The 24,771-nt window shown below is 41.4% G+C and overlaps 1 protein-coding gene across 1 annotated transcript in view; it reads left to right on the top strand.

Moving 5' to 3' along the window:
* Positions 1 to 6,442: 6,442 nt before the first annotated feature.
* mfhas1 (malignant fibrous histiocytoma amplified sequence 1) overlaps positions 6,443 to 24,771 on the top strand; it is a 35,433-nt gene continuing 17,104 nt past the window's right edge. The window contains exon 1 of the mRNA XM_036140665.1: positions 6,443 to 9,904. Coding sequence (XP_035996558.1) covers positions 6,943 to 9,904 — 2,962 coding nt within the window. The 5' untranslated portion in view covers positions 6,443 to 6,942. The remainder of the gene's footprint in view (positions 9,905 to 24,771) is intronic.

The raw sequence follows: 24,771 nt of genomic DNA, 5'->3' as shown, positions 1-24,771 counted from the left end.
TCCCAAGCAGAACAAGAGCTTTTAATGGAAGGTTATGCCGAATTTGAGTCATTAATTAAAACGACAGGTAACACCTCAAAGTCTGCTAAAGCCAGGAGAGAGGGCTGGCAAAAAGCAGACAAATTAATGCATAAATACTGTCCATGGTAGACGTTTCTATCACTTTCTACAGTATTAATTTTTGCATTTTAATAATTTGATATTTACTTTGTTCTTTTATATCAGAGCCTCCACGGGACCCACTAGAACATGGGAACAAGTAAAAGTGAAGTACAAGAATATTCTACAAAATGGTAGCCTTTAATTATTATACTTTATTTTAAAAAGGCACTTGTTATGTCAAGAGATCCAAATTTCGGTGTCATTCCTTAGACACTGGAAGTAAATAACACGTGCAAACTGGGATTTTTAACAAAAAATTATTTATCTATAAAAAAATGAAGTTCTTCCTTTTCCAAGTCATCCACAGTTTACACGGTAAAACTGTATTGCTCCGTGTCTAGATAATCCATGCATAGTTTTTTTCTAATACAATATTAAAGGCAGGTATATGTAGGCAGTGATCTGGTGGAATTACTTGAGGATAATTAGTCAGTGGCAGGTGGAGCTGATTATGGTCGGTGAGTGAACTGTGACTGGGAAGGGTGGAGCATGGAGAATGATCAGCCAAACAGTCCAAAGATATAAACAAAACCCCATATCATGACAACTGGGGCCTGTTTCAATAAGGAGGTTCAACCAACTCTGAGTTAAAACTTGAACTCTGAGTTAACTTAGCCTGAGATGGGAAACTTTGAGTTTTGGGTTTCAGAACAGCTGAAATTAGTTAGTTCAATCAACTCTGAGTTGGCTGACTCAGAGTTAAGTGCATGCACCACAACTATAAAAAGCCATTATCAATGGAGCGCAGATATTACGAGTCACCATGGCAACAGCGTCAGACAAAAAAAGGTGTGCATATTTCTCACCAGCAGAACTGGATGTCCTTATGCAAGCATATGCAGAATTTGAGCATGTATTTAAAAAAAAAAAAGCAACACGGCTGCAGCGGCGAAGGAGAGAGAGTTAGCTTGGGTGAAAATAGCTGCTCGAGTCAGTGCGTAAGTTTACATTTTAATTACTTTTATACAGTGTTGGGTGTAATGAATTAAGTTACTAAGTCATCTAAATACTGTAATTAAATTAAAGATTATAAAACAATAGTGGATTTAATATCAACTTTTAAAAGGTATATTTTTAATTTAACTTTCTCCCTCTATAATACACTTTGGTCAATTTATGATTAATTCATGCAATTGAATATTGTTTTAATTTGAAAGCATTAGAAGTGCAGTTTCTTGTCTCTCCTTGTATTGTTCAAGTGGTTGAGGTTGATTTGGGATTTAGAAAGTAATTAATAAGTAAATAAAACAAATTAGTAAGTAGACCAATACTTTCTCGAGACAGTAATTATTACATTAATCTAATTAGACTTGTTGAAGATAAAATTTGTAGTTAGTAATTAAGAACTATTTTAGAGTAACTTACCCAACTGTTATAATATCAGAGGTGAAACTGGAAGAACAGTATTTTATTAAACCTAATTTAATTTTCATGGATAGGTGCAATCCTGCAGGCATCAAAAGAACATGGCAGCAGCTGAAAATGAAATATAAAAACATACTTCAAGCAGGTAAGCCTTGAGCACATCATAGGAGTAGCTACCTGGCTTTACAAACATTTGACATATTAAATTACTAAATGGCATTCAGTGTAGCATTTTTGACATATGTCTAAATGTTCATTCTCATTTGACTTCTACTCAGCCTACAGACAGAAGGCAGAGGCTCGTAAAACAGGGGGAGCACCTGCACCACCACCCCTGACAAATGCAGAAGAGATGGCCCTGAGCCTAAATGCTGGAAGGCCAATGGCTGAGGGAATTCCTGGAGGGACTTCATCAGAGCCAGTCACTCCAGAAGACTTAAGTGCCTTCATAAAATGTAAGAGGTCTACCTACAGTGTTATTTTTTTATATAGACTGAATGTGATATTTCCATTTATATTACTTTGGGTTGGGTTTTTTGTTGGTCCCAACAGATTCGGATGGTAATATCTGCCTCTTGGAGCCTCCTGTCCCAACAGTACCCCATACAGTTGTCAGTAGCCTACTCCATACACCATCAATTATGATAAATAGTATTATAAAGTGTACTCTATGAAATGCTCATCTTCACAGGATGATGGGGATGAAGAAACCGTTTCTGCTGCCACAGACAGGCCTACAGAGGTAATTTTAATATTATATGACTACACATCAAACAATCTACACATTCACATTTATATGTGGAGTAGCCTATAGAATCCAAGTTTATATCTATAAATGGTCATTCTTATCTCTACCCCCCAGAGTTATGGAAGAACGGCAGGAGGAAGGTCCATCAACTTCTGGTGCACAGATGGACACAGTTCAGTGATTTACAGTAAATGTCACAGTTTCATTCTGAATTTTAGACTACATTCATGATGTAACTCTAATCTAATGTATTTTCAGTTGTTATATAGACTTCTTATATAGACTTCTTCTTATTAAAAAGATAGAAAAAAACAGCAAAGAACTTGTATACTTGGACCGCCAGATCCAAAAGGCAGATCTGGAAATCAACATTCTGAAACTAAAGTGAGAGGTGAGTGTATGGTCACAGGTGAATTCTAGGAAGTATTGAAACTATTTTAAAATCTTTTTTTTGTTTTCTTTTTTTTAGCAGATGAACAACACCATATAAATTGCTGTGATAGGATAGGGATATGACAAAAAATCCACTCTGGGCCTCAAAATCCTTTCCCGACGTAAATGTAACTCCCTACGAAGTAATACAACCTCTTCGTCAACAGGATCATCCATAAAAGGTCATGTCATTTCATTCCCTTTGATGCGCTCTGCGTGACTGAAATGTGCGCAATTAATATGTCCCCAAAAAATCAATGAGGTGTTTAAACACCACTTCCTCTTTAAAAAAAGGGGAGGAGACCAAAATAAACTCTGGGTTTTCTGAAGAAAATCTACTCCCGACCAGGTTAGGTTCACAGAGTAAATTGCCATGGTAACTGAGTATAAGTTACCTCTCTTTCAGAAACGGGCTTGATTTACTCTGCTTTCTCAGGTTTAACTTACCTCCCTTTCTGAAACAGAAAACCCAGAGTTTCCCTCATTTCAGGGTTAACATACTCAGAGTTTTCACTTAACCTCCTTTCTGAAACAGGCCCCTGGGCCACGTTTCAGAAAGCTGGGTTAGTGGATATTCAGAGTAATTTCTGGGATAAATTCCAACATTGCCTGGCTTTTCCATTTTTCAGAGTTGTTTGGGCTAACCCTGAGTTTTTCTTCCTGAGCAGAGATCTGCACAAGGAAGTGTCCTGGAAGAGTCTGTATGCACAAAATCTTTGTCGGGAGAGGCTGATCAAACCACGATCAGATGTCTTAGAATTTCTGGATTCATGTATCTCCAAGCATTACCGTTTTCACCACTATCAATGATTTATGTCAATATATATGGTGCAGTGGGTAGCACTGTTGCCTTGCAGCAAGAAGGTTCTGGGTTCAAATCCAAACCTGGGTCTTTCTGCATGGAGTTTGCATGTTCTCCCTGTGCATCTCTCCCTGGGTTCTCTCAAGGTACTCTGGCTTCCTCCCACAGTCCAAAAACATGTCAGTTAGGTTAATTGGCTTCTCTTAATTCTCCTTAGGTGTGAGTGTGTGCAAGAATGGTTGTTTGTCCTGTTTGTCTCTGTGTTGCCCTGCGACAGACTGGCAACCTGTCCAGGGTGTACCCCACCTCTCTCCTGGTGAATGTTGGAGATAGGCACCAGCACCCCCATGAGGGATTAAGCAGGTCAGAAAATCTAACTCAAGAAGGGGACGCTCTCAGTTTGGAACAATTTCTTTGTGCTGCACTTAATTTTTATGCCAATGGCAGCTTTTTAATAACATAGGAGAAAATCTTTCAGAAGCAACTGGATGGCGATGTCAGCAATGTTACTGTTGCATTCACTTATAGCAGAGTTTAATGGTGTTCCATAGTCTGAGACCCACAAGATTAATAAAAGAACTAAACGGAACAAAAGCAATAACCAATTCTATTTTTTACTTTCTTCTCACATAGAAGGTACTCCTTGATCAATGCTTCTGTTATGTTTTTGTGTCTCTACTCTGTTGTCTCAAACCTCCAATGGGTCGTGGCAGATGGCCTTTCACACTGAGCCTGGTTCTGCCACAACTAAGGAGTTGTTCCTGTTAAAGGGGAATTTTCCTCTCCGCTGTTGCTACATTCGTGCTTGCTTGGTATAAGTGATTGCTGCAAAGTCAACAACACAATGCAAGAGACTCTCCACTGTGGCTACATTCTCATCCAGAAGGAGTGAATGTTGTGAGTCAATGACTTGATGCAATCTGCTGGGTTCCTTAGATAGAAAAAAGCTTAACCAACTTGCCTGTGTGATTTAACACAACTGACATTGTAAAGTGCCGTGACATGACATGTTGTGAATTGACACTATATAAATAGACCATTTAATTGAATATTTATTGAAAACGTGGAAAGAACATGTAGTGTGTAGCTTCTAACTAAACAAACATCTCCTTGTGTCATTAGAGCCATTCTGTTGTGGAAACTATGTGTAGATATAGCATGAACAACACAAAGAATTGCTGGAATTAGCCAGAATTTATCAGGTATTTGTGACTTTTGGCCAAATGTAGTAAGCACCACCTATGGAGGGATTAAAGAATAACATAAGGCTCAAGAGCAGCAGTTTGTAGATCCATGCTCTGGTCCAATAGCAGGGCTCTAGGTTTACAGGGACAGTGAAGTCTGATCACAACAAGAAAAAGAAAAAACTGTGCACATGATGAGAGGGTTGTTGATAAGCATAATATGGACTTATTTGCTGTTGCACATTGCTGTCTTGCATTCAATTGCATCCTTCTAGGTTGTGGAAGACTTCTGCAGTCCCAATGTCTTTCATGAGTATGTCAGACAAAGAGTTGCTTCCCACTGATCTGCAAACTCTTAAGACATGCATCCTCCAAAGTGTAGCCTTGTAAATAATCAAAGCTCCACTCTGGACATTAGGGGAGAAAAAGGCTTTTGGTGTGATTCTGCCTATTCCTCTGGTGAGTTGAAGCATATTTTAAGGAAATGTTTGTTCCTTCTTCTTCTTCCCTTCATTTTTTCCATGTAAATTCTACTTTACAACTTTTTACTCTGGCCTATTTGTCTGCTGTGTTCCTTGGTCTTCATGGGACTGTTTGTTTTCTAATGTTTTCTAGCAAACCTCAGAGGCCAGAAACAGATGAGATGGTTTTAGACTGAGATCATTGGCACACAGCTGGACATGTTTTACTTATCCCAGTGGTTTCTGAAGGCAGTATGTTTATTTATGGGTAGCTATTGGACTGAAAGGGATTGAGTACAATCCTAAATCACACTTTTCACCTTTACATCTGTTAAACAAACAAAAGAACAACAAAAGAAACATGTACCAATTGCCTTCTAGTAATTCTCAGTTGTTCTCAGTTCAAATCTTTACTATACATTCACCGCTGTAGTACAAAGATGTGCAATATGAGAAGTTAAAATTTAATGGTTCTTATGTAACTCTGATCTGAAACTGGTGCTCATTCGTGCTTCGATTGGGCATTTCAAATGACTTCTGGGCTTTTGTACTACCCTTCTATGCCACATTGTTCTTGTCTTATTTTGTGTTACATGTATTCACACGTTTACATCTTGGTAGGCTGTATTGCTGTTCCCACTTATTTCTGTAATTGTGCTGTTGCCTTTTTGTTTCCTGTTGTCCATTTTGTAAATAAATGCAGCAAATTAAGAATAAAAACAAAGTAGCATTAACCTTGTGGCAACACACTGATTATTTATTTGCAGCTTTAAGGTTTGCAACGCTAAAATGTGCTGGTCTTTTCTTCCCCCTTACAGATAACTAACCTTGTTGTTGCATTTATACACCCTGTCCACTAAGTGGAGTTAGATTCATGTATTTTATCAGCACCATCAGAAAGTCAAGGAAAAAAAACGTTAAAATTCAATTTTTATTTGAATTATAAGAAAGTAATTTAATTTATAGACCTATAGTTTTGACACAGTAGCGAACTTATTGTGTTTTGTTAAAATTATAGAACAAGATAATTTATGTTCAGTAGTAGCAGGAAAAGGAAAGGATAATTTGATCGGTAGAGTATGAAGCAGGAATGAACATGATAGAATATTGCTGGAAGACCAGCTGTTTCCTACTCGTTTTTACTAAAAATGAAAAACAGGATATGTACGTCTTCTCGTGATTGCCTAAAAAACATCTTTAGACGTCTATAGACCCGCGGTCTCGTCGAGCCTACACGCGTTTATTCGCGTCACCGCAGCATTTACTCGAATCTAGCGATATTTGCAGCAGGGAAACTACGGGAGGATGGCCACTTTCCCTCCTCCTCCTCCTCACCGCAGGAAGGAGGAGAAAGGGAGGAGGAGCGCTCGGAGGTCTGACGCAGTGTGTACAGCTGCTGCCTCACTTCCACTCCCCGGAGGACGCACGGCGTCTCTGGAAGCTCGTCGCAAATGCACCGCTCCTCCCGGACAGCGAGAGCCCCAGGACGGCTTCTGTGTACGGCGATGTCGGCTGTAGCAATCCGAGGCCAGGCAGAAGCCATGGCCTCGGACTCGGGGTTAAAGCCGGAGCTGTAACCGCCGGAGGTCTGCTCTCATTGTGAGCTTGGAGTGGCGCAGGAGAAGAGGATGTCTCCGTGGCCGCAGGCAATCCTCCCATTCCTGCCACAACACTTGATTATTACCCGACACCAAGGGGCTGTTCTCTACCTTCTGACTGACGGGTTGCTGATCGGAAGAGCGCTGATTTTTGAAGGACTTCGTCCACCATGCTGCCTGCTCAGGAACTATGAGAACTCTTAAAGAAAACAACGAGGAGGAGGAGGAGGAGGAGGAGAAGGAGGGATCTGGGCGCAGCGCCATGGAGGAAAAGGAGAACAATCTGAAAACGGCCAGGTTGTGGAGGGATGCCGCGCTCCGCTCCAGGAAGCTCCGCACCAACATCCGCCAGCTCACCCTCTGCTCCAAAAACAATCAGCTCGTCCTACCCGACGACATATCCGACATAGAGGCGCTCAACCTGGGGAACAACTCCCTGCAAGAGTTGCCGGACGGACTGCGGTCAGCCTTCAACAATCTGCGCATCCTCATCCTCCGCAGGAACAGGTTCACAGCTGTGCCCAGGGTGGTGTTTGAGCTTGGCCAGCTGTTTGAGCTTGATATGAGCCACAACTGTCTACGAAGCCTCCCTGATGGTGTAGGGCAGCTCAGAGGGCTGAAGAAGCTGTGCGTCAGTCACAACAAACTCCAGAACCTTCCAGCTCAGATCGGAGCGCTTCAGTCACTGGAAGAACTCGACATCAGTTTTAACGACCTGCATGACTTCCCCAGGTCCTTCACCCACCTCTCTAAGCTGCGAACTCTGGATGCCGATCACAACAAGCTGAACCGCTTCCCTGCGGAGATCCTGGCCCTGGGCGAGCTGGAGGAGCTCGACCTCTCGGGGAACAAGTTTCAGGCGTTGCCAGCTGACATCATGAAGCTGAAGTCCACCAATATTCTGTGGGTCAGCAGTCTGCACATGTCCTCCTTGCCTGACACTTTCTGTCACCTGCACAACTTGGAGAGCCTAATGCTTGATGGGAACAACCTCACAGTACTGCCTTCATCCTTTGCTCAGCTGCAGCAGCTGAAAATGATTAATTTGTCCTCTAACGAGTTCCAGAACTTCCCACAGGTTATTTTAAGCATAACGGGATTAGAGGAAATCTACCTGAGCAGAAATAAATTGACTCATATTCCAGAGGAAATTGCTCACTTGGTGAAGCTGGTAAATCTCTGGCTTGACAACAACAACATCACCCATCTACCCGATTCAATTGTTGAGCTGGAAAAGTTGGAGGAGCTCGTTTTGCAGGGTAACCAAATAGCCATTCTGCCGGATAATTTTGGGAAGCTGTCCAGGGTTAACATCTGGAAGGTGAAAGATAACCCCCTCATTCAGCCTCCATACGAGGTGTGCATGAAGGGAATCCCATACATTGCTGTCTATCAGAAGGAGCTTGCACACTCTCAGCTTGCTGTGAAGCCATGGCTGAAACTGGTCCTGATGGGGACCAAAAATGCTGGGAAAACCAAGTTGAGACACAGCCTGGTTGGAACGGAGCGGGACGTCCGAGGAACCCAGGAAAACAAAGGCATCGAAGTCACTAATTGGGTGGCAGACTCTGAACGCCATCTAACATTTTTAGTGTACGACTTGTCAGGGAACCTAAACTTTGACCTCATTAAACCCTTTTTTCTCTCCCCCGGTGCTCTCTATATTCTCGTTGTCAATCTCAAAGCTTACTCACCCAAGAACTTTTATGCCCACGTCGGGTATTTCCTTCACCTGCTGTGCGCTAAAGTCCCCCACGCTGTGGTGTGTTTAGTCGGCACACATGCAGACCAGTGTGGAGCGATGGAGGTGGAGGAGAAAACTCTGGACATCCACAGGCAGATTGGTCTGCAGGAGAGGACCGACACCCAGCGTCTGAGGAGCCTGGTGCAGCAGGTGGACCTTGCTCTGGAGCAAGGCTACAAGGTGCGCATCTCTAGCCCACATGTTCTCTTCTACGGCGTCAGTGACAGAAACCTGATGCGCAGGAAAGCCCAGTTGCAGTACATGCTGAACCAGCGGTTGCAGGTCTTGTCCCCGGTCCTGAGTGTTATTTGCACAGAGACCCAGAGGAACATCCACAGGCTGAGGGAGAAGCTCATGTCTGTCGCCGACCACCGGGAGATTTTCCCCAACCTTCACCGTGTGCTTCCAAAGTCCTGGCAGATGCTGGAAGAGTTGCACTTCAAGTCCAAAGAACTGTGGCTCTCGTGGTGGAGCTCAGCCCGTCTGGGCCTGCAGGCGGGGCTCACGGAGGACCGACTGCAGAGCGCCTTGTCCTACCTGCATGAGAGTGGCAAACTGCTCTACTTTGAGGACAGCATCACGCTGAAGGAGTACGTTTTCCACAATCTTCCACGTTTTATTGCGATTCTGAACGTGTTCTTTCAGAGGGACAAATCCACTCTTTTGGACCGGCTGCTGTCTGAGGGGGAGAGGGGGGACAAGGGGAGAGTGAGTCTGGTTATTGAGGATGAGAAGGGAGAGAGCCTCAGGGTCACCCATCTTCAGCAACACCTGGAGGGCTTCCTCCACGATGGCCTCTTGCCCTCAAACGTCATCCGCCTGCTCATCAGACCCCACATCCAGACGCAGCAGGACCTCCACCTAATTATGGAGCTCCTGGAGAAGATGGGGATCTGCTATTGCATCAACAAACCTCGTACCAAACCCCTGAATGGAGCCACGGTGTGGTACAAGTTTCCCAGCTACGTCAGCAGTGAGGACGCTCGGTTGGAAGACTCAGCTGGAGGAAACTCTCTGCCAATTAGCCCCTTATTCTCAGTGGAACAGCTGCACATCCAGTACAGCTTCCCTTTCCTGTTTCCTCCCGGACTGTTTGCACGCTTCAGCGTGCAGATCAACAACCACGTGGTGCAGCGGTCAGATGGCAGGCATCAGATATTCGCCTATCGGGGTAAAGTCCCGGTGGTTATCAGCCACCAGCCCTCCAAGGGGAGCACGCTTGCAGAGACTCTGTCCATCGCCAGCCACGCCTCGCTGCCTAACATCTGGACTGCCTGGCAGGCTGTCACGCCGCTGGTGGAGGAGCTGAACATGTTGCTGCAGGAGTGGCCTGGCCTGCACTATTCCGTACACATTCTCTGTTCCAAGTGCCTCAAGAGAGGGTCGTTCAACCCACACGCCTTCCCGGGTAAGTCCTGTTTCACCGGTGCTGCTGAGTGAAACCTGCTGTCTGAGCTCACCCATGTGGGTGTCTCTCATCCGGTTTTTTTTAAGGCGAGTCAGAGAAGTGACCCACACAGAGCTGGGAGTGGTGTGTAAATTATTCAGTCGCTTTAGCAAAAAAATAAAGCTAACTGCATAATTTAATTACAGGACGAATAAACTTCAATGGCTCTACATGCTACGAGCAGAGTTTACTGTTGATTTTGGACATGATGGTATAGAAGTGTTTAAGGGCAAGGGGTAGAGATGCCTTTTGGGCCTGTTACTGTTACAAAACCGACATTAACAAATCATATTTGGATGAAAATGTCAGAAGACTGTATTGTCGCCTTATCTGAGCAATGCTCTAAATTCCCCCATGGAGTTTACTTACTGAGCTATATAATACACTGGAGTGCTGATTTTTCCGAAAAAGTGAAGTCACTGGCCGCCATTTTGCTACTCCCTACTGTCACAGAATCCCATAGGATTTGGTTCCAACAACAAGCAGTTTTCTGGCTGTGTGAAAACGTTTCACAGGTAATTCTACAGTCAGTGGATGTCCTAACACTATCAACTACTAGGAAATTATGTGCTGAAATATTTTACATGTTATTCATATTAATGATATATATATATATATATATATATATATATATATGTATGTGTGTGTATATATATATATGTGTGTGTGTGTATATATATATATATATATATATATATATATATATATATATATGTATGTGTGTGTATATATATATATATATATGTGTGTGTGTGTATATGTATATATATATATATGTGTGTATATGTATATATATATATGTGTATATGTATATGTATGTATGTATGTATGTGTAAGTATATGTTATTTATACATTTATAAATGTTATATATATTAAAATGAATAAAATGCAAAATATTTCAGCACATGACTTTCTCAGTACTTGATAGCTTTAGAACATAACATAAAAGTATATGGGATTTGACATTTTAAAAGTTTCAAGCCCCCCCCCCCCCCCCGAACATGAGAAAATCCTCGTTATTCGATGCTGTACCGCACATATTCCCTAGTTACTGGGGGAAAATAGGGAGTACCAATACGGCGGCTGGTGGCTTCAAAGCAATTCGTTCTAACAGCGGGCTATTAGCACTCCAGTGTATAATATAGCTCAGTGAGTTTACTAAGCTCATGCACCATAATTAGGAGATTCCTTCATCTTCTTCTTCTTTCCTTTTGTTAGTGGATTGCAAAGAACTTATAGGTGCATACCGCCACCTACTGTACATGAGTGTGTAGCTGTATAGATCCACCTACTATATTCTATTTTTTAATTTTGTGTTATGTAAAAATAAAAACAATGCTTTATTAATGACCGTATTGTCCTCCCCATCTCAATCTGTCCCTAAAATTCCTTTAATACTCCATTCTCTCCCTTTTTCCATAATTACTTTCCTCATCCTCTCTCTTTCAGTTGTATATTTAATGCAATCCATCAAAGCATGATCCACATTTTCCTTTCCTCCACAACCCTCACATATATCATTATTTATCTTCCCTAGTACATACATACACTCATTCAAGTAGGTATGTCCAGTTCTTAATTTAGTAGACATTATCTCTTCCCTTCTGCTTCTTTTTCCATAATTTTTAATTATTACTGATTTTTGAACCCCATATAATCTTCTTCCTTTCTCATCTTCATCCCATATTTTTTGCCATATTTCTGTTTCTTTCTTTTTAATTATTGATTTACCATCCCCTATCCCAAATGTAATCTGATCTGTATTCTGCTTTCCTAAAGCCTTTTTAGCTAGCTTGTCTGCTGTTTCATTTCCTTTCACCCCTTCATGTGCTGGTACCCAACAGAATTGAACATCTATTCCACACCTAAATAACCTAAACAAACTGTGATTAATTTCTAATACAAGGTCTTTCCTATTATTTCCTCCTGAGTGTACTTAGGAGATTCCTATTCCTGGTCAGGTGTTACCTTACTGATGGGCTATAGGCAGATGATTGGGTCTGAACCAAGGCAAGTCATGTGAACTTTGATGAACTACTGCAGCTGTCGGTAATCAGATTCAGCCACACCCTGATTCAGAATGCAGCTTCATGGAAGATGGAGCCAGATGCCTCCGTCAGAGGGGGGGATGGAGGTGGAACAAAGCTGCTGCCTCTGACATTAGGTTAGACGGAGAGGAGGAGGCTTCACAGAGGTAACCCCCTCCCTCAGGGACGCAAATAATCCTTAGTGCTGGTTGGGCTACAACTGCACCATGGCCTGCTTTTACAGCTGGGCTCTGCTTCTAATGGCAGCAGAATTAGATGGAGGGTAACTGGTCAGCACTGGTAAAGGCTGGGGTGTCGTGATGTAATGTAATGCAATATACATTACATCAGCACACTTGTGTTACTAGATTTCCACTAATTAGATGATTGGTTTTAGCTCACAACATCCTGTGCTTTCACACAGCCAATAAGAGAAACTCCAGCAGAGATAAGATCATCAGGGACTTTAGATTTTGACTTTATGTGAGAATAACTCAGGTGCTCTGTGTGCTTTATCGAAATGATCTTCTGGTTCTTGATGACATTTTACTCTCCATAGACTTAGTCATCTGTTTTTTGGAACAGGAAGCTGCATTGTGGTTACTGTATCTATTTTGGCTTCAAATGTTAACATGATATGTCTCCAAGGCTTTTTTTCCTGATATGATGACCGACACAGTTACAGATAGCTTTCTCTGTGCTTTAAACTGAGCAGTTTTGTGTTGATAACTGTCAGAACAAATGGTACAGAATATATTTGGTCATACCCAGAGTCGATGTCAAATCGTAAACACACAATTCCAATGTTAAAGTTTTTTTTTCTTCTTCAAATTGTGATGTTTAGACTCCTCCAATGGCCAGATTATTAAGCCTCAGGTGTGACCATGGCATTAGGATGTGAGTAGTGGAGGAAGTAGTGATGTTGAAAACATGTACTGTATTTACATCAAACCATTATAATACAGATGTCACAAGCTTGTTTCTGATCATTGTCATGCAATGAACACGCAACCGCGAACCTTCGCAGTATGTACCTACAAAAGGTGTGAAGGATTTCCCTTCGGGGAGACCTGACACAAAGTCCTGTCGCGATCTTGCAGGCAGGCTGCTTTGTGCCTTCTTGAACAGCGTCAGATTCTGCTGATCAACATATTTCTCACAGCTGCTATCTTGTTTCATATCATCACATAACACTCGTTCTGTTTTACCATTTTACCCCATATAATCCATAGAGGTTTCAGGTTTTCTGACTGCTTGTGGATGGGGGCGTAACACTTCCTGCATGGAGAGCCCCTAACACAGCATGTCTGCAATCAGTAGAAATGAATGTGCACAACATAACAAGTTTTTTAAAATTCAGTGGTTTTTTAAAATTTTTATTTACAATTGCAATTTGCATGTAATTCGAAATTTGTCTACAATAGTTTCTGGGTAATTACATTTAGTAGAAGAAGTCTATAAGACCACTTCTTGGTCTTATAGACTTATTGGCCTAAATACAGACCTTGTAGTACCATCCCTCCCAGACACAACTTTGTGGTTTAACTGAGACTTGAGGTCAGGAAGGCTTCTGTAGAATAGTCATGGTAACTTATTTGCAGGAGAAGTTGTGTTTTATATTTAATCTCACTTGTATGAACAAAAGTAATCAGAAAAGGAACCCCCCCCCGTGGAACCCCCATGTTTAAGACAAGGCAAGCAGAGACAGTGTTGTTAATAAAGCATGGTTCCACCCTGTCCTCTATTAACGGTAATCACAATTAATTATATTTCCACTTATATTTGGATCACACAGATCCAATCCTACCTGGCTGTAGAGGCTTCAGCTTACTTTTTGTTATCCCAAACCTGAGGCACGTTTCAGATTTGTCCACCCTACAGAGACATGTGAGCCACACTGTGCAGGTTCTGTCAAGTTGCTGAGCCCAAGTGAAGTAAAACCGAAAGTTTCTGGAGAACATGGAATCAGGGGATCGTCCAGTTTCTGTTCCTGTGGTTCTGCACGGACTAAACATAGTTTTGTAACAACCAAGGACTCATTTTACACTTCAGTGATCAGCTTTGGGGGCGTTAAGAATTGTCAATCTAAAGATGGCTTGCTGCAGATGTTTGGGTTCAGCATGGGGTGAACTGTTGTCCAGTGTTGGCGTCTGACCCGAATAGTTTGAGTGTGACAGCAGAATGATCAAAGTGCTGATGTTTAACAAGTGGTTTTCTCGCTGCAGTCATCATAATTAAAGCCAGAAATCTCTCCTACAGGACTCGTTCTGCTCCAGCAGAACAACAAGCTTTTCCACTTTTGTTTTTGAAGCAGAACAAAAAGAAAAGACTCGGGCTTTTATGGCACAATGTGTGCTGGCTGCCATGGAGGCATTTCCTCCTGCTCATTATATTTAGAAAAAGAAGCTGGATTAGTTTTTTTGGGGTAAAGTTCAGCTGAGCTCAAAGGAAACGGGCTGCAGGTATGGTAAAAGGAAGGAGTCATGTGGATGGAGGCTGAAAGATTCACTGCGTGATGATTGAAAGGGACATTTGATTCTGGTCATAGAAAAACAGCAAGGCACTGTCAATCAAAACTCAAGAGATTTAAAACAGAAGACGTTTTAAATCTCAGAACAAAAAATAAGTAAAATTCTCTTAAAATGAGTGTATTTGTCCTTGATTTGAGCAGGTAAATAAAACTATTTGCCAATGGAATAAGATTTTTCCACTTAAAATAGGAACAATTCATCTCCATCATCTTATTTCAAGTGCAGGATGTCTAATTATCTTATTTTAGGGGCAAAGATACTCATTCCATTGGCAGATAATCTTATTTACTGGCCCAAATCAAGGACAAATAGACTAACTTTTTAGATCAGTTTTTGCAGTGCAGAGGGTAGAAACAATGAGGTATAAAAGGCTTGCTGTGTGTTAGAACTGCTTCATCTGGCCTTTTATGGACATGATATTCCTGGCTCCAGTGTGTTGAGGCAGTTTGGACCCACAGAGACTAAACACACTTTGTCCTCAGATGATCTGCTCCATCTGAGAACAAAGGCCCGGGCTGTATTTGTGTAACGCTCTGTTAGGATCCTCTTCTTTGTCTTCCTTCAGTGATCCACACATCTGGTTGCTCTAAACATTCTCTGTTCCAGGTCGATCTCTTTAATATTGAGTGAAAACCTGCTGAAAATTTTTTTTTTTAGTTTGGAATTCTGTTATTTAAAGGTATACTATGCAAACAGGGTTGATTTTCCAGCGAGGCTTCCCCCAGAGGGTGAAAGTAAAAGTGCACTGTCGTAAAGATGCTCAGCTGTTCTCCTGGTTTCTCCGTCAAGCCAGACGCGGTTGTTTTGAGCTTAGCAGACAGGCGAACGCAACAAAAAGTCGAAAAACCGGCAGTACAAACAATGACTAACACAGTGAAAGTATGAACATGCACACAGAGAGAGAGAAACCATTCCAATGTTACTTACAATCGCATCAGCAGAAACGCGAGGTCCGCGTCAGCCTTGCAGCCTTCTTTTTCTTTTAGCTCTCACCATTCGGAAAAAGCTTGCCCGTTCACCCATGTACAACTCCTCTCTCTGTCCAGAGCCCTTTTCCTCTTTCTTGCCTGCTCCGACATGGGCTTTCGCTGTTTTCTCGCTGGTTCCGCTATGATAACTGCACAAATATCGCCACTGCGCTAGCAACGAGCATGCCTTTCACTGGGGGCGTGGAGCAGTTCTCGCCGTAAAGCAAGACCGACTCTCGCGATGCACGGGACTTGCTGGCCGGCTGGCACCGCAGCGGTGCCCGAACCCCGCCAGCCGGCCGGCACCGCAGCAGTGGCCAATAGGCCGGAGCGGCGCTGGGCTGCGAGGGCCGATCGACGTCGCTTGCAGCTTTAACATCCTTCATATGCGGCCTATCAGCATACCTCGAGTCGCTGTTGCACGTTCCATAACAACAATGTTTAAAAACCATGGTTAGGAGACGTCTTCGACTTAGAAAAAGCGTCAGTTTTACTGAGTTAAACCAAGGGTAACGTACAGCGAAAGAGTGGAGGAAAACGCATATTTGCCCTACCTCGTACCACTTGATATGACGTCACGTTCTAAAAATAGCTCGCTCGCGGTCCGCCATTGCAAATACAGTATTTCCCCTACAGACCACCAGGGCGCCCGAGAAAACCTTTGTTCGACCTGAAATGACTTATTTAATCATCCAAAACAGTATGGAACATATTAATTAACTGAAAAATGTTGCATAATATGCCTTTAGTTGATCTTAATAAACATGTTTCGCATATATCACAATTTCTCCCTCCAGCGGGTGGGGTCATTTATTCATCCATCTTATTGATGCTACTGAAGTGGCCAGAGGTGAATGCTGCCTTTTGCCGGAGTTTATACTTACTTTAGGAAGTATAAACCCACCCTCATATGGGTGATCAAAACATTGCTCCTGTAAGCCAGGCCAATAACGACCCTAATGACTCCTCGTTACAGAGGAGTGGACCAGTTTTGGTTCAGTCTGCTGGCTTAATGGCTTTAACGACCGCCCATTACTAACGGGTGAACCTGTTTCGGTTGAATTTGCATGTTATCTAAGCCATTACACTGCCTTTGTTTGGCAGTAGTATAAAGCTTGGTACTCCACATTACTCCAGACCTGTTGAATTGAGAAAGCTTCCTGGAGAGGAAGCGAAACATCTTCAACTACGGAAAACAAGTCCAGTTGCTTTGTTTTTTACTTTTTTGGAATTACTTTAGGAACCTAAGCATTGAGAAGACACGTCCATGTGTAAGTCCTTATTAAGGAGAATTTCCTTAAGGGCAACCAGAGTTAATGGACCAAATATTTGTACTAACAATCGTGGGACGTGGTATAAATTGAGTTTTTTTTTTCTAGATGAATGGCGAATTTCCTTTTTTCACCTTTTTATATTGTTTAAAAATATACATGATTTACATGCTCCAATGATTTGTTGCAGAGACAGTTTTCAGTTTTTCTGAGATTGGAGGGGTCCAGATTCCCCCGTCCCACTGTAATTTCCACCTAGGGGTACGGTGTAAACATATCATGTAACAGATTTTTAAGACTCTTTATGTTATTAATATGAATATTCTTTAGTATCATTGCACAATATATTGAATCGCAATATCCTTTTTTTTTCCAATGCTGCAATCCCAAAGGACTGCTTGGATGGCCTTTTTGGCTGGCTATTATCCTGCTAGTGCTATGCATAACAACATTTTGGATATCAATAATATATCTTTCCTGCTGGATGGGCCCTCGTGGCCTCAATGGCCACACTTGGTGAAAACCTTTGGTGGTGGTAATTCTAAAGTGTAACGAATGATGGGAAATGGTGATTAGGAAACAGATTTTGGAAAGGTTGATTCATGCTAATAGATATCGTCATCACAATATTGGGCAACAGTATCACGATGATGTGTTTTCCTGCGATTGTGCAGCCATATTGTTTGGTCCAAATGTTTTTATCCTGGTGAAAGACAGCAAGATATGCTGAGTATATGGCAGTGTTGTCGTCTTAGGAACACCACAACATATGTACTTACATAAGCTTCTCCTTAGATGGAGAAGACAGGAATGATGGGGAATAACATCCCTGTTTTTGGCTGAGTGAGATCTGTGGTTAAGACTTCGCCACAGAAATAAACAGGAAGGAAAAAAGTCCAGATTCTCAGATGCTGCAAATGCCTTTTGTGTTTATTAGTGCCTCCTAAAGCTTACAGTTTGTCTGCTTTTCTACCCAGCCTTTACAAAGGAGTACTGGTTACTGCAGGCCATCCGATAGTGAACACCCTCTCTAAGCTTCACAAGGAATCTAAGGTACAAAATTAGACAAACATAAAAATAGATGAAGCAGAGTTCATCCTGACCCCGAGGCTCAGACTCACCAGAGCTCCTGGAGCTGTCAGTGAAGGATTACTGTTGGTGCATTCAGCTAAGCAACGCTGTCAGGACTTCTGGTTTATTTAAAGCATTTGGGTTCCTCGGTTACAATCCAACATGTGACTGGGAGGAAAACACACAAGTCATGAACGGTTCCACATGATGAAAGACCACAGATGTGTTTTGGGAGGTTTTTAGATGCACCTTCTCTGGTTCTTGTCTGTAAAAGCATCCACATTCCTGATGCTCCTGAAGTCATTGTCACATTCCTGTGTCAGACTCAAAGCGGTCTGTGTTTAACACGCTGGGACCAGTGAGCCTCCTGCTGCGATGAGCATTCAGGGACCATCAGCAGAGTTGGCTTCTCCTGCGCTTCACATTTGGATCGACTGATTTGGAGACATGCTGTATGCTTGTGACAGGTTATTTAGAACACCAACTTGTGCCGCTTTTTTAGGGTTGACTTTCCATTACAGATTAGATCTGGGGAAGTACATTTTGTTTTTATTTTGTTTTTGTTACGACTATGAAATGTAAGAAGAAAGGGAAAATTTACCTTTTAAAGCTAAAATCCGCGGGATTGTTTTCAGCCCTGTGGAAATGTTTGACAGACAGCTCAGATGTTTAACCTTCCCTATGTCCCCTAACATAAGATCAGGAGAATGTTCAGATATTTTATAAAGCTGGAAAAAGATAGCAAAATAACATCGGGAAAGGTAAAATATCTTTGAGGAAAACACTTTCGACCTTCTCTGGTTTCCAGGTATAAGTGAAGACAAATTAGTGTCATATTAAATTTGTTGTTTAGTTGTTTATTTGTACTTTAATTGTTACATCTTAGCTTTATATTATTAATTTAGGCATTCCAGAACTTGGTCAAGAACAGATAATTCTTTTCTGACCAAAAACATAAAACGTGGGACATCCTTTTCCCCAATGCAGTAAGTAATATGCCATATAATCAAGGTAGATTCTGTCCAGAATTATTATTTTAAATGGGTTATGAAAAAGAAAATCTGCTGCAGTAAATTCAGTAGAATCCAGCTTGTAATATTTTCCCTTTTAACCTATGGAATGAATGCTAGTAGGGTGAGTCACAGTTTGTAGTTCAGGCAATCTGGGGAATGATTAATCAGTTGTTTGCTTTGTGTGCTTTCGGCGGTAAAATATGTGGCTTTTTTCCCCCATAGGACACGTGTGGCTGCAGCTGCTTGTCACAGGACTTTCATTCTTGCCATAGATCTTGGTCCGACTCCTAATCCAGTTACAAGATCTGCAGGGATTAGCTTGAGTTTATGAGCAGCAGGCATTCAGACGCAGCCGATCTTATTTAAATGCCTCTGGAGCGACAGTGTATGCATCAGAGAGGAGAGGAGCTCCCCGTCCTGCAGGCGTTGGCTTGCTCCCAGCCGTCACATTCACACAGTTGTAGTGTTGCTTTAGCTCTGGGCTGCTCCGGTTCATATTTGTTTCATTTGTATATTTATGATTAACCTTAGTCGGGTAGCCGTTTGAACATGTTCAGACCGAAGCCTCACATTTCTGCCTCAAGCTTAAATTTAACTGACTAAAGCAGCATGGATCACTTATTAAATCATTCCCACACCAAAGACCTCCTGGGAACACATTTTACTGAAACATTAACAGTTTTATAGGCTGAACTACATGCTGTTGTCTGTCTTCCTTTGTGTTAATTTTTTGGATTTAAAACAGAGAAACTTCAGTCACCATTAGGGGCGGTTTCTGGGCCTGGGAACATTGGGTGCATCTGAGGGGAATCTGAAGGAACCTAACTGGGAAAAGGACTTTTTAGTTAGGCTTTCTTGAGCATTGTGGCACCTTGTTTAAAGCCCCATACTGCAATAATCACTAAAAAAGTTGTTAATTTTTTAAATTAATCTTGGCAATTTAAACAATTTCCCTGTATCATTTTCCCTCTTTCCCTACAGATTTCATCACTTGTTTTCCTTCTCTCACTCGCCTCTGTACTTCTTTCAATTAATGTTTTCCATCTTTCTTTTTCCTCTTTCCTTTTTTGTCTCTTTTTGGGGGCAGGTGGGTTAAAAATCAGTATATAATCTCTAAATTGATTCTCAGTTCTTTAGTGTTAGCATAAAAAGTCTCAAATGAAAGCAGAACTATTAAGTAACATACAACAGCCTGGAAAATAGAAATATGTAACTTTTCCTGCTTCGAATGATTCAACTATAAAAGTGGAGGATCAAACATGTCATATTACTTTCTATTACGCAACAATCAGTTACTTAGTAACGTTTACTTCAATAACTATTTGAACAAAATGTACTTTCAGGAGTAGTTTTACTGCACTGTACATTTTACTTTTACTTTATATTAGTCTTATTATTATTATTATTATTATTATTATTATTATTATTATTATTAGTAGTAGTAGTAGTAGTAGTATACTGAATAAAATTTCTGGCTACTATACCCACCTCCAGTAGCAATACATTTGGTAAATGCACTCTCGCATTCACATTTACTATTTTCCTGATTTAACTCAGGTAAACAAAAAACAAACAAAAAATGTCCATTTTCTTTTGGGACTGCTCAAATCTGGACAAATTTGTTTAAAATTATTTTAAGCCTGGCATCCACTCTGCTTTTATGTTGAAAATGTTTAGGGGCTTATTGGTTAATTTATTTATGATGCAGGAAATTTTCACAAAGAATCTCCTTTACTTTCACTTTTATTTGCTACCCTCAGCTGGCTTGGATAGTGCTAGCAGCCCGCTAAAAAACAGCACAACAAGCTTTGATTCAAATTTACCAGTCTGAAATGAACATGTATAAAAGCGGTTTCCTGATGCCCTAATGTTAATATTATAAGGCAGCTCAATTGATGGAAATTACGTCTTTCTTGGGTGAAAAAAAGTCCGGGACTCGATGAGAAACATTCGGGCTAGAGGCCCCAGGCCAGGTAATGCCACTGGTTACTATCCTGGAGCCCACAGATACTTGTTTTAGAAATATTTTTTCCAGGAGTGATGCTGAAAAATTAGTCGATGCATTTGTTACTTCAAGGCTGGACTTTTGTAATTCTTTACTATCAGGAAGTCCACAAAATGCAGTTCAAAGTCTTCAGCTGATCCAAAATGCTGCTGCAAGAGTTCTGATGAAAATCAACAAGAGGGATCGTATTTCTACAATTTTAGCTTCCCTTCATTGGCTTCCTGTTAAATCAAGAATAGAATTTAAAATTCTTCTTCTAACGTATAAAGCCCTTAATTATCAAGCTCCATCATATATCAGAGCTCTGTTTACCCCGTATGTTCCTAACAGAGCACTTCGCTCTCAGACTGCAGGTCTGCTGGTGGTTCCTAGAGTCTCTAAAAGTAGAATGGGAGGCAGATCCTTTAGCTATCAGGCTCCTCTCCTGTGGAACCAACTCCCATGTTTGGTCCGTGAGGCAGACACCCCGTCTACTTTTAAGACTAGGCTTAAAACTTTCCTTTTTGACAAAGCATCTAGTTACAGTGGCTCGTGTTACCCTGAGCTATCTCTATAGTTATGCTGCTATAGGCTTAGGCTGCTGGAGGACATCAGGGGCTATTTCTCTCACTCTACTGAGTTATCCTACTGTTCCCTGATTTTTGCATTGCTTGTTGTCATTTAAACTTTTAACTGTTCTCTCTGTCTTTTTTCTCTTCATGGTGGTTACACCTGGTCTTGCATTCTTTTAGCCATGACATCATCCAGGTGAGCAGGTCATCTGCCATAGAAAGGATTCCTGGATCAATGTGTGCTTCTGTGCTTTTGTGTCTCAGCTCTGTCACTAACCCCCAGTGGGTCGAAGCAGATGACTGTTCATACTAAACCTGGTTCTGGTTCTGCTGGAGGTTTTCCTCCCTTCATGCACACTCAGTAGGAGGGATTGCTGCAAAGCCACTGACAATGCAGACGACTGTCCACTGTTGCTCTACACTCTTTCAGAAGTGATTGCTGCTTGTCAAGACATGATGCTATCTGCTGGGTTTCCTTAGATAGGAAACTTTTTGACGAATCTGTATGACTTGATTGAATTTGACTTTGTAAAATGCCTTGACATTACATGTGTTGTGAATTGGCACAATATACATACAATTTAATTGAATAAAGAATGTGTAAGCCTTGGTAAATTGAACTAAAATACAAAAAGTTTTTCCAAATATTCTAATCAAGAGGAGTTTTTTTATTAAAATTAATTCAAACTTAAAAAAGGGTAGCTGCTGTATGTCCTGATAGGTTCACAGCCAGGATGTTAACTTTCTGGTTATGCAGTCCTGTGACTGCTGATTTCTAAAAGGGTCAGCAATGACACGAATACCAACTTTATGTCCTCGGTTTTTATATCTCAGTCTTTAACACATTAAAAGTAACATTTTAAAAATGGGTCAAGGGCAGGAAGAAGTTCTACCGGTGATAATAAACATCGAAATGAGCCACAGACAGAAATTCTACAAACTGATCATTGACTGTTGTTGATTTTTTTTTAATTGGTATGCAGTCATTTTATTCACTTTTGGTCACATAATTATTATTATTTTATAAAGAAAATAATATTTAGAGTGCGTGAATTCAGGTGTTTGTGGTGCATTATTTTCTATGTGGTGCTTTTTCCATCTGCTCAGGCTTCCTCCAATAGTGAGAATGTGAGAAGGTGCTCTGAAGTGGGAGTTGCAGAAGGTTTTATCTGGCAGATAAAGTGGCTGGCTGGATGGATGGTGCAGCACTCAGCATTTGTTTCAGCTCTGTGAGCTTTTGATCATCTGAGGATGTTTTTGTTGGAGGGATTCCGTACATCCATCCATCTTCTAACACGTCTATCCCTATTGGGGTCGCGAGGAGTTGCTGGTGCCTATCTCCAGCTGTCAATGGGCGAGAGGTAGGTACACCCTGGACAGGTCGCCAGTCTATCGCAGTGTTGGAGGGATTGGTTCAGATATTCAGAGAATATGCAACAGGTCCCAACGGATCACTTTACTCCCATTGAGTCATTAAGTCCACTCATAAGTTCCACCTTCAGTGACTCAGTGACTTCAGAGTCACTGGTTAATTTGCTCTGCCCATGCTAACCAGGCTAAATCTTCGCTGCTTTCATTGTTATCCCATACTTCTTCTCATCCTATATTTTGTCCTCAGTACTGTGATCCTGAGAATGTTCTTATACTCAGAGTACCATGTTTCGGGTGTTTATCCCAGCAGTGTGCTGAAACATGCCTGTGCCAGTTTGGAACTTCAGAATCAGATATGAGCGCTATGCTTGCCCGGTGTATGGCAAGCACCCTTGTTTATCTGACAGGGTTTGGAATTTAATGAATGTACAAACAGTTGAGTAAATGTATAAAATCATCTAATGGAAACCTTCATGTAGTTCTATTTAAAAACAAAACCTTGTTAGAGCACAATGTGGATTCCCTTTAAAAACGCACATAAAAAACCCCGATTAGGATCAACTCCATGACAGACTGGTTCTCAGTCCAAGAGAGAATTCATGATTGTATTTTCAGTGACAAAGCAACGTTCTGCAAAGCTGACAAACCAAAACAAACTCTAAAAAAGTAGCGAATATGATTATGTTGATTCTTGAGTTAAAAACAAATACAATTTATCACATATTTCCGTTAATTTTTGCAAAACCACAGAGTTACAATAGTATTAAAAACACATTTGTTGTCACACAATGGAGAAATTTGTGCCAGACAGTGGCCAAAACGCATAGACAGGATTCGGTCAATTGACTAAATGAGTTTTGTGTCATCTGAGTAAAGTCGGCTGGTGAGTAATGGGTGGGCAGGAGGACAATCTTGTTACGTCACCCTGCAGTAATCCTGCTACTACCTCAGACATGAGGCTCAGGCTGCAGCTTTTCTTGCTCAGGTCTGAGGTGGATCTGGATGGCTGGTTTGTCAGTAAGAGTCAGGTGTGTGTCAACCTGATGACAGAAAGATTTGATCAAGGATGGATTAGGAAACCCAGAGAGCTCATCCTCTTTAGCCCTATTCTTGTGTCAAAATTTCTGTTCAGGTCATTTATGTAGCACCAATTTGCAATTTAACACATGCAGGATTTAAATATGCTGGGTGAACTGCAGAATACTGCTATGGGTCCACCAATCATTGCTCTTCTTTTTCTTCTTTTGTTCAATGACGGTTAGCAAGTAATGTTTGATGCATTACCGCCACCGTCTCCAGTGGAGTGTGGGTCTTCACTCCACCGCCTCTTTAGCAGCCCCGGTGAAATGTGAAAATGTACCATCCATCCATCCATTGTCTAACACGCCCATCCCTTGTGGGGTCGCGAGAGGTGCTGTGTCTATATTCAGCTGTCGAGAGGCAGGGTACAGCCTGGACTGGTCTGTGAAAATGTAACATATCTTCCAGAATTTCTAGTTGTTTTTTTTAGGTGCTTAACAAGGACTTTTAGGTAATAAATAATTGTGTTTCTGCTTGGGCTGTCAGTTGATGTCAGTTTTATCAAGGCTTACAAAACCAGGCGACCTTGAGGGAATCATTTTTTCACATAAAGCCCAGTTTGTTTGGTTAGATTTTCCCTTGAATCAATGAAATCCTAATTTTTAAGCTGTTTTTTTTTGTTCTTATTCAGGTTATCTTTGTCTGATATGAACATTTTAAATGTTTGTCAAAAAAGCAAAAACTGAAGAAGTCCCTAAACAGAAAAACACTTTTTCACAGGTGTATAATAAGATTCAGATCCAATAACATACAGTCGGTTATGATCCCAGACATCGAACAATAGAATTAAGGTCAGTTCATCCTATAATGCCACTTGGTAAAAAGTTTCTATTAGAGGAAGCATATCTGCAGTGCCGCCCCGAGCCTCTTGGGGGCCCTAAGCAGAAAAAAGATACAGATCTGTATGATTTGATTGAATTTGACTTTGTAAAATGCCTT

Source organism: Fundulus heteroclitus, chromosome 8 (assembly GCF_011125445.2).
Source record: "Fundulus heteroclitus isolate FHET01 chromosome 8, MU-UCD_Fhet_4.1, whole genome shotgun sequence".
Taxonomy (NCBI): domain Eukaryota; kingdom Metazoa; phylum Chordata; class Actinopteri; order Cyprinodontiformes; family Fundulidae; genus Fundulus; species Fundulus heteroclitus.
The sequence above is the reverse complement of the archived record's forward strand: the minus strand, read 5'-3'. Positions and strand labels throughout refer to the sequence as shown.